Below are 10,214 nucleotides of genomic sequence, written 5' to 3' on the forward strand. Positions count from 1 at the left end.
TATATATATATATATATATATATATATATATATATATATATATATATATATATATACAATGCAGGTGAATTGTGACTGATGCTGTCAGTCCCTACAATTCTGCCTAACATCTTTTGTGTTCCACAGAAGAAAGTCATACAGGTTGGAATAACATGAGGGTGCGTAAATAATATGGCTATCCCTTTAATGAACTATATTGTGAATGAGACTGCAAATCAGGCAAATATAACAATATGTCAAAGTAACATTTATAAAAAACTATTATAAAACGAATAATTCCCCATGATTTTTTGTGTAGGCTACATGAAGTCATGCATTTATAAGTAGGCTTAATTGAGCGCGCTGAAACTTAACAAGAAAGTGTAGCTAATAAAGCAGAACAACAAAGGGTATATCTCTGCGACTTTTACTGCATTCCTCTCACCGTTAAAAACAAAAGCGCCTTCCAGAAGCAGGACAAATGCGCACGGGGTTGAGAGTGAATGCAGTTCCGCTGGTCGCGCGCACTGCCCGCCCCCCTTCAGCAGCGCGCTCCGCTTGGGTCGAGCGGTTCTCCCTGCGCTCCCCGAGAGGGGGCGGGGCGAGCGACAAGCGGAACTGCTTTTGATCCCCGAGGGACTGCAGCCTTCGCATTCCGCGCATTCCAAAGGCCGTGAACAATCGGAGCTCGGTCATTTATTAGCAGAGCCCCTCCCCTCCTGATCTCAGTCTGCTGGAGGAGCTCTCCAGACGCGCACGCAAGTCAAATATACGCATGGAAATAAAAGCCGTACTCAAAGAATTTCCTTAAGGATTATATCGTTAAACAGATATATCGTCCGTGTTTTTTATTCGTAATGCTACTGTGATTTGGTGAGTTTTTAAAGAGTTTTAAAGTATCTTGTTGTTTTAAACTGAGTTTTATGTCACATCATGCTTAGTTTCTTGATGCTTTTGATACTGTACGTGAACGATAGGGTTTTCTTTGTAGGCTGTATTTGTTAATCCAACTGTTTTTACATGAATTTGAATATTTTGGTGGAATAGACTATGTAGCATTGTGGCTTAACTAGAAAAGAATGAGGAACCAGCTCTAACATTCATAATATCCTTTTGTTTCCATGATCACTTTGGCATGTTTAAATGTATTGCTACAGTAGTGGTTGTAAAACAAAGGTGACCCACTGGATAGGAATTTGTGTTTGTGGCAGGAAATCATTTTCGCAACTTTGGAAAGTTATTTGATCCTACTCCATTTTTGTTCACTTCTAATTCTTATCAAGATTATAAACTTAAGAAGAAACCCAGTGCATGGTTGGTGTTGTAGGATGGTGCCAGTGGTATTTTGGGTAAACGTGGTGTTGCTATGGGTAAAGGCAGTCAGCCTAGAAGCATGAGGAGTGAGGCACCACTCAGTGTTTGCTGTTGTAGAGTGTTGCAATAAAAATGAGCAATTAAAGGGATTTGAATTTTAAGTAATTTAATTATCTTTTTTTTTTTTTCATCAGGTTCACAGTCCAGAAAAGTCTCATAACACACTCTCATATCATTTATTGTTGTCTGCAAAACATAGACTGAAATGAGAACAGCAGAGGATTCGTCAGGCACTGTGCTGCACCGACTGATTCAAGAGCAGCTCCGTTATGGGAACCCTACTGACCCTACTCTGTTGGCCATCCAGCAGCAGGCACTGCGTGGAGGCAGCAGTGGAGGAGGTGCAGGAAGCCCTCGTTCATCTCTGGAAAGCCTAACGCAAGAGGAATCACTTTCTCCGCAGTTGTCCACCCGACAGGAGCCCCAGGGCCAAGAGCACCAGGGGGACTACCAGCATCTAGAGAGTCCAGTCTGCCACCTCTATCAGCTCCACACAGAGGAGCTGCCAACTTATGAGGAAGCAAAAGCACACTCACAGTACCTGGCCTACCAGAGAGATCAGGTAGGGCTTCAGCACTGCAGCCTGGAGACCCCTGGAGTGGTTGGAGGAGCCGAGCAGGACGAGGGCATGTGGGACGTGAAGCGGGAGCATGCTCGCTCGCTCAGCGAACGCCTCTTGCAGCTCTCGTTGGAGAGGAACTATGCCCATGACAATATTCCCATGAGCTCATCGCATAGCTACCCTCAGCTCTCCAATAATCACTCTGGTCCTGTTATGAATGAGAGGTTGATTCATGAGCCAGACCAACGTGGTCCACCCCCGGAGTACCCCTTTATGGTCAGATCCCCTGGATATATGCTTAGTCATTCACAGGAACATGGGCACTATTATAAAGAGCCCCCTCCTGCTTTCCACTCGCAGCATCACAGGTACAATCAGCTATTTTTTATCACTTTATTATATTACATATAGGTACATTATGGGTGCACACTAATGGCTTATATTTATTTCTAACAGGTTATTTCCAACCCAATCGCAAGTGCCTCACCACAGCGCCCTGCCCATGTTGACCCCTGCTGGCCAGGATGTCATTGTTGGAGGATACAGCATCCCGGTGAAAAACTGCCAAATAGAGCAGCTTATTAAAGAGAATGAGAGACTGAGGGGAGAAGTTGAGAGCTACAGCGAGAAGGCGACAAGGCTGCAGAAGGTAAGAGAGGACTCCTTGTTGCTTGTGGCTTCTTAGAAACCTCCTAGAACGGTGATATTCTTGGTATGGTGCCACATTTTGCCATAGATGCAAAGGAGCCAGCTGTGGCCTTTGATTTCAATCTCTGAAATGACCCTACAAAGAGTGTGGAACAAGAAATCATTGTGCCCTGGTGTCTTCTAGCTGCTGCATTCTAAAGAGATTAGCCCTCTTGCAGTGTAGGAATGTGGGAAAGGGAGAGGATCACTAGAATTTCGATGTAATTTGAAAAGGACTCATTCCTAGTGACCGAGTGAAAATTCCCAGTAACTTAATTAGCATGTGAAACACTGAATTTACCCATGCCTGCAATGCCAAAGATTTTTCTGTAATGTGATAATGTCATCACTGAAATACCAGAGTGTCAAGGCAGAACAAGGAGGAAAAAAACAAGCTTATCTTGGTGTTTGTTTTGCAAAGGTTTATTGGGCATTGTGTATTTTGTGCAGTGTCATAACATACATTGAATTTCAGTCCAGATTCATACATAGATGGTGCTTGGAATCAGAACAAATGTATCTTAAAAGAATGCCATCCTAGAACAGTGGATCATAAAGATCAAACCTTCTTGCCGATAAAAGAGCGATAAATTGTAAATCAGAGAACTCTAAAGGGGGGAGGCCTCTCTGGGTTGTTCTGTGGCCCTCTTTGTTGGGATTCCAATGGGATGCCAATTGGAGCAGATGTCTTGGCTCATCTCAGTGTCCGAGAATGAAGAAGGGGCTTTGCGTAGCCCACAGCTGACAGACCAGGCTGCTAAGAGCAACAACCAGACCCCACAGCTGTGGTTTCCATGACTGAATGGCCCCTTTCACTTTCACTCTTTAACAAAACCCCACATGGCACCCAGGGTCCTGCTTGTAAATTTACCAAGTAGTTTTGAAGTATAAAACCTACAATTTATAGAAATCAGTGATTTTTCTTATCTGATGTTGTGTAATGACAAGTTAAACCTACATTAACCTTTCTTTTTTTTTCTTTTTTTTATAAATGTACTCTTTCACAAGCCATTTTCTGCGTCACAAATGCCATACAGGTGCATATAGTGTCAAGTATTGTTCCTGTCTCAGTGAATGGTATGCATTCAAAACACACATTTCCTTTGTTCCCTGCATTTACCTTTGGCATCCCGCCCTGTATGGAGATGAATGTGCAGACACCTGGGACTCATAAGTGTTCTTTCTGGAATGTTGATTCAATTCCCAGTCCCTGGAGAGCTCTGTGAGAGTGATTCACTTGTGGGCAAGCACCATGAAGAGCTCAGCCAAGCACATTCTTCCCCTTTTTCCCTTTCTCTTCTTTTTTTTGTCTATCTGTCATCCTTGTGCTCTGATCCTTGTCTTTTTATATTTAGGTGTAAGAAAGAAAGGTTAAATTCACCCAAAAATGAAAATGGTCATATACTTAGTGTCATGTTGTTCCAAACAAGCATTACATCCATCCCTCCTCTGACCACAAAAGAAGATACTTGGCATAATGTCCAATCTGCTCTTTTCCTTGTAGTGAGAGTAAATGGGGACTAGGAATTGAGGAATTCCTGTGAGTTAATAAATAACAGATATTAAAATGTCTTTCTCCTCTCTTTCAGCTCGAACAGGAGATTCAGAGGATATCAGAGGCATATGAGACTCTTATGAAGGGATCTGCTAAGAGAGAAGCCCTTGAGAAAACCATGAGAAACAAGCTTGAGAGCGAGATCAAGCGACTTCATGACTTCAACAGAGATCTCAGGGGTAAGATATTTCACATAGCTGAGCTAATTGTCTTAAATATGAGCTACATGTTTAGGTATGAGGCGATACATACTAATTGTTGACTCCCACATTAGACCGCCTGGAAACGGCCAATAAACAGAGAGCAGCCATGGAAGTTGAAGACAAGAGTCGGCATGCCTTCACCAAACTGGTTGAGCAACGTAAGAATTCCCCTTTGCTCCTCTATAACTGATCCTTCTCCCAAATGTGTAGTCAAGCATGCAAGCAGCCCCAGCTGTTCCCACTGAGTTTTTATGTTTATGCTGTAGGCATAATAATGCATTCCTCTAACAATGCACTGCATGTTTATCATTGATGGGATTTCTGACATTTGGTTGGATATATTGCTTGCTACACTGAAATGGGCCATAAGCATAGCAAGACTTTTTAAAACAAATTAAGTGCCATTAAATAGTTGGTTTGGTACATGCTATAGTCTTCATTTCAGAAAGTTGTTTTTGGAATTTGACCCAACCATTATTAACACTAAGTAAATGTGACCTGGATTCCTGGAATATTTTCAGGTATTTTGGGATATTCCATCCTCCTGGAATGCTTCCCAACAGCCCCCACCATTATTTCAGCCTCTGGGGCCCTAAGCACCCTCTTCTGATGCCCTGTGCACTGGCTCTCCATTTTTGGGCATATTAGCGCTAAAGAATTCAGAGCTGTGTTAGGGTAAACTGGATTTGTTTTGCTAATCCTAATAGGGATTGTTGTTCAGCATTTGATTTGAATGATCCCCAAGAGTAGACGTATAAAGTGATCCTTTATATTTGCATAATACAATTGGTTTACCCCAAAAGGGAAAATGTTTGTGCAAACAAAAATTGTGAATGTTTCCTTCGGAGCCAACACATAGTTCCATGGAGGCATGTCAAAGCCACGATTCGGCATCTCTGAAAGCTTAAAAAGGTGTAGGTTATTATGCTTTATGACCTTGTGAAACATTTGCTTTACTTGTTTACTGCCTGCCTCAGAGGCATTCCAGAGATCCAGTTAGTACAAAGACGTGCCTGTGTGCGTAAGTGGATAAGAGAAAATCTGCATTCCATCCAAAGGCATTTGCTTTGGGTTGTATAATCAGCGTAGAAGCGGAATGGAAGACTAATTGCTGTCTAATTTTTTTTATCTCACAAGGCATTCAGAGTGACCCAAAAACAAGTGAGCTGGGCTTTAGTATGTCCCTTTTCAGTATGCGAAGTCATCTTAGAGGGTTTGAAGGAATTCAGCCTCCCAAATGGGAATATAGTGAATCGCTTTTGTAATCTGGGAATTCTAAAGCAAGTCTGCAGTGTAGGTCAAAGGACACAGGGAAACTCGGCCACTCCCCTGCAAACCCAGACAGACGTGTGTAAATCAAGCCTGCCTCTTTTGTTCCAGACTCTTGTGGGAAGCTTATCCCCTGAGAATTGGTTAGAATGAGACTACAGCCCAGGGAATGTTCTCGACACACCCCAGTCTTACAGCATGGTCATTCATTTTGTGGCCTGTGTAACAACTAAGCATGATGACTGAGTAGCACTACTTGTACCCTTACCGTAGTAGTGGTACATGGTTCTCACAATGTCTGTCTTTTCTGTCCATAGATGAGGATCACCTTCGAGAGCGGGAACGTCTGGAAAAAGAGCTGCAGCATCTGCGGGGCTCAGGAGAAGAATGGAAGAGGCGGCGAGAAGCCTTGGAGCAAGCGCTGATCTCCGCTCAGACACGAAATAGGCAGCTGGAAGAAGAGTTACGCAGGAAAAGAGCTTACGTGGAAAAGGTGGAGAGGATGCAGAGTGCCCTAGCGCAATTGCAGGCTGCATGCGAGAAGAGGGAGGCGCTGGAGTTACGACTGAGGACCAGGCTGGAGCAGGAACTGAAGAGCCTGAGAGCGCAGCAGGTAAAAAAACAGACAATATTTTGTTCACCCAATTGGTGTGTGAGAATCAACGTCTTGGGATCGAAAAGTAAAACTTTTTCTCTTTCAGTGGCAGTCTCATGCCCAGCAAACGAGCCCTGGGTCCTACTCGGACCTTAACGTGTCATCTCTACACCAGCAACTGAGGGAGAGGGAGGAGCAGGTTCTGGGCCTGGAAGCTGACATCACTCGCTGGGAGCAAAAGTATCTTGAGGAGAGCACGATGCGTCAGTTCGCCATGGATGCTGCTGCTACTGCTGCAGCTCAGAGGTGAGTCAAAACAAAAACAATAGACAAGCTTTGCGTCATAGGATTGGAAATAGGAAATAACTTGACATAATTTTTTACTCCTGTATAACTGTAATGCTCTTTCCAGGGATACAACAATCATCAACCATTCACCTCGTCATTCACCCAATAGCAGCTTCAATGAGGACCTGCCGTCCCCCAACCACAGGCATCAGGAGATGGAAAACAGGTACGTCCACTATTATGCCACTATCTGCAACTGGAAAGTCAGTCTATATTTGTTAGCAATATTAAATGTTTTGTTTCCTTTAGTGTCTATGTGCTTAAAGTAGTTTGTTTTATCAGGATTCGAGCACTTTATGCTCAACTTTTGGAGAAGGATGCTATTATAAAGGTCATGCAGCAGCGGTCACGACGAGAGCAAGGCCGACTTGAGCCGCAAGGCCTACGACCTGCTCGATCTGTTCCCTCCATCAACACGCTTGCCACACCTAGTACCACCCGAACCAAAGGTGAGCATAGTAGCCTTAGGCCAGGAGTGTCAAATCTTGTTGCTGGATGGCCATCTTCCTGCAGAATTTAGCTTCAACCTGACTGTCTGGCCTTTCTAGTAATCTAAAGACCTTGATTAGCTGGGTTGTAGCTAAACTTTTCAAGATGTTGGGCCTCCAAGAGCAGGATTGGACTCCTTCCATAGGCCAACGCTATGTGCCTGTGACCTATCTGAACCAAAAAAGACATATACTTTCAGTTGGACAACTGGCTGCTTCTTTACTTAGTGGCTATGTAATGTCGACTAGGAAGAATGTGGCATCCGAAATAAAATGAGTGTGGCGACTAGCCGGTGTTCCTGAAATAGTTTACATCTCATGAAACGGAATGCATTTCAGTCTCCCCCTTTTCTAGAATAGATTCTCCAGAATAGTAAAGGGAGTTTACAGGATGGCAAATGTTTGCGTGGTGGCATGCATATGTTTGAACCAGTAATTAAAGTGCTTCCTTTTCCGTCTGCGATTTCAGGGAAGAGCCTCTCAGATGACCAGACAGCAGCCGCGTCAATGCCTCCATTGCCCCTTCAGCTCTCCAAAACTCAGTGTCGAGACCGCAGCACCCAGTGTGAAGGGCCTTCATATGAGACCAACCCTAAAGCGGAACCTGTTGAAGCTATATCTGCTCTACAGCCTTACATTTCTGGTGCGTAAACTCGTGTGCATAAACCCATCTTCACTCATCTCACTTCTTTATTTGGTGTCTCTGGAACAGTTTGATAAGATTTGTTGGTTGACATGACAAATCTAATGTGTAGTATCAGGTGCTAAAAACAACACTTAATGGTAGAACTTCTATAATGATGGTGCATACTTGCCCTTTTGAACCAAAGTTGTTAAAGAGTAACCTGAGCACCATGTCAAAGCAACAGTTGGGGAATGAACTCAAACAAAACAGTCAAAGTTTTGTAAAGCTTTTTTGCTCTCCAGACACTAGCCAACAAAGCTGAAGATCTTGTATTTCATTACAGATTCCACTTCTCTCAACACAACCCAGATCACCAGCGCTGTTGAAAATGACATGGTAGAGATCCTCATCTGAATTCTGAGATGAACAGTGTTCAGCTTGATGCTGCCTTCTGCTCTTACACACTGAATATTCTCCTTGGGTCTCCGTCTGAGGACCAATCATGTCAAGAGAAGGTGTGCTTGCTTTGCAAAGGAACTCACCATTGAAGCCGGTCAGTTTTTGTATCAGGAAGTGAGAGGAACAGATGGTAGGAGTAACCTAAAACTGATCCTTGGTGAAGGAGAGCTGAGCTCTCTTGACAGTTCCTCCACACATTAAACGAAAGTTTTTCATCTCACCTGGTTACTCAACCTGGACTGTGAGATGTATGGTCTGAATGTGAGGTACTTGGACAGTACACTACAGAGCTCCAAAAAGCTACCACAAGACTTATAAACTCATTGTATATGTTGATGTTCTTTTGTATTTATGATTATTGCTGCTGACTGTGTTTGAAGAGTGTTGTCAGAATGGAGTAATAGGAAGAAATATCCCACTGTTGTGAAACTTTTGTTTGTTTTTTGCTTTCCTCAAAGGAACAACCAAGGGCAGTGTTCTTTCTTTTTTTTCCCCTTTTTTTTACCAGCTAATTATACCAACCCATGTAAGACTATATCCCACATTCCTAGATAAAATGCACAGACGAATATATCTCTAACTTTATATACTCCATGTATAGTAGATGTGCCATCGCAACTGCTTCGTCCTGAAATATCAAGAAAAGAATAGTTTGGATTGTAGGAGGCCAAATGCAGTTTGAAACCGGGAGGCCTAGGATTAGACAATTTACAGGAATAGTTGGGTAATACCTTCACTAGCACTCCCTTTGACTAAATTATCCTTACAGTTGGCGTTCTTACTATAACTGACTGACAGTGGGCGCTTCTCACTTCCTGATTTAAGTGGTGGAATGGGAAGCCTCCTTTTGGGAACAGTGGAAGGGTACATACTCTTTTAGTGACACTTAGGGTAAGTGTTACTTAGGAGGGACAGGAGCTGATGTTTCAGATGCCATATTATTATTATTTTGCACCCAGAACTGCAACCACCACACTTGCCACTCCCTCGCAGACAAGCTGGAGCTAATCTTCCCACATTCCTCCGTGGTGGAATGCCCCTGCTCAGAGGAAAAAGGCTATCTCCAGACTGACCCTTGGCCTTGCTCAGAACGGTTGCCATTTAGACTACCATCCTCTTTTTGGATCTGTTTATTTTCGTAGTGCTGCAGTAGCTGGTTCTACTGTAAGCATTTAAATACTAGTTTTGATGTTGTGACTCAAAGGTTCTCTAATGTAGTGACTGTGACTAGCCTTGATTTGAGACAGAGACATTTCTGCCTGTCTGAAACATTTGTTCTCAACCAAGACTACACTTGCATTGGTTTATGGTGGGATAATGGTATAAACAGTTAAAACTAACAAAAACGAACAGTCTTATCTATGTGGGTAATGTGTTAATTTAACCTTTCCTCACTTTTATTAAATGCTTATTTTCCTATTGTCTCAGATACAAAGCACTTGCTGGCCAATGCTTTGTATTGGGAGTCATGCTTGTTTTGTTCACTATTTGGACTGTTTACAGAAAGGACGGTTTTGAAATGAGAGAATTTAATATATTTTGTTTATTATTTTACTTTTTGGTATTTAGTAATGTGATCATGCCAAAGATTTGCATTACAATTAAGTTATATAATAAAACTGAGCATTAGCTACGTGAAATGTAGATACGCAGTTCAAACTGGTTGACCCATATTTGGATGTTGCCGTGAACTTCAAGAATGGGGAATTGTTTTGTATGTCATTAACATTTCAGTTATTTGAATAAAACTTTAATATATATCTTTACAAAAACTGTGTCTGCTGGTTTTTGTCTTGGCTGAGAAGGCCGAGGAGGGAGGAGGGAGGAGGGAGGAGGGAGGAGGGAGGAGGGAGGAGGAGGAGGAGGGGGGGGGATAAAGTCTGAAACCATAGTGGACATTATAGACTGTAAGTGTACAGTCGATTTACACTCAACCGCTGTCTGAATTGCTCACTCGTTTTCATTCACTCCTTCAAGTGAACTGTATCAATGGATTAACGTAGGAAATAGTGATTGAGGGTTTAGGTTTGAATTTCAAATTCAGCCCAAGACTTGAATTGGATGTGTATG

At 42.8% G+C, this 10,214-nt stretch overlaps 1 protein-coding gene across 2 annotated transcripts; it reads left to right on the plus strand.

Annotated features, from left to right (window-relative positions):
* The first annotated feature begins 656 nt into the window (after positions 1 to 656).
* On the plus strand, positions 657 to 9,916 carry amotl2a (angiomotin like 2a). 2 transcript variants are annotated; one of them, XM_056246323.1, is made up of 11 exons: positions 657 to 852; positions 1,553 to 2,283; positions 2,372 to 2,564; positions 4,192 to 4,336; positions 4,432 to 4,518; positions 5,947 to 6,242; positions 6,331 to 6,530; positions 6,637 to 6,738; positions 6,855 to 7,021; positions 7,530 to 7,703; positions 8,029 to 9,916. In XM_056246323.1, exons 2-11 carry the CDS (start codon positions 1,559 to 1,561, stop codon positions 8,097 to 8,099), a joined length of 2,160 nt encoding a protein of 719 aa, XP_056102298.1. In that variant the 5' UTR covers positions 657 to 852; positions 1,553 to 1,558; the 3' UTR covers positions 8,100 to 9,916. The 2 variants fall into 2 exon arrangements, with proteins under 2 accessions (XP_056102298.1, XP_056102297.1); XM_056246322.1 differs by having other exon boundaries at positions 658 to 852; positions 1,488 to 2,283.
* Positions 9,917 to 10,214: the final 298 nt, after the last annotated feature.

This window comes from Rhinichthys klamathensis, unplaced genomic scaffold, assembly GCF_029890125.1.
Source record: "Rhinichthys klamathensis goyatoka isolate OS25496 unplaced genomic scaffold, OSU_Roscu_1.1 h1tg000036l_1, whole genome shotgun sequence".
Lineage (NCBI taxonomy): Eukaryota > Metazoa > Chordata > Actinopteri > Cypriniformes > Leuciscidae > Rhinichthys > Rhinichthys klamathensis.

Coding starts and splice junctions, on each gene's coding strand:
- amotl2a (XM_056246323.1), top strand. CDS start 1,559: ATGAGAACAGCAGAGGATTCGTCAGGCACTGTGCTGCACCGACTGATT. Junction 2,284..2,371: donor TTCCACTCGCAGCATCACAG/GTACAATCAGCT, acceptor TATTTCTAACAG/GTTATTTCCAACCCAATCGC. Junction 2,565..4,191: donor AGGCGACAAGGCTGCAGAAG/GTAAGAGAGGAC, acceptor CCTCTCTTTCAG/CTCGAACAGGAGATTCAGAG.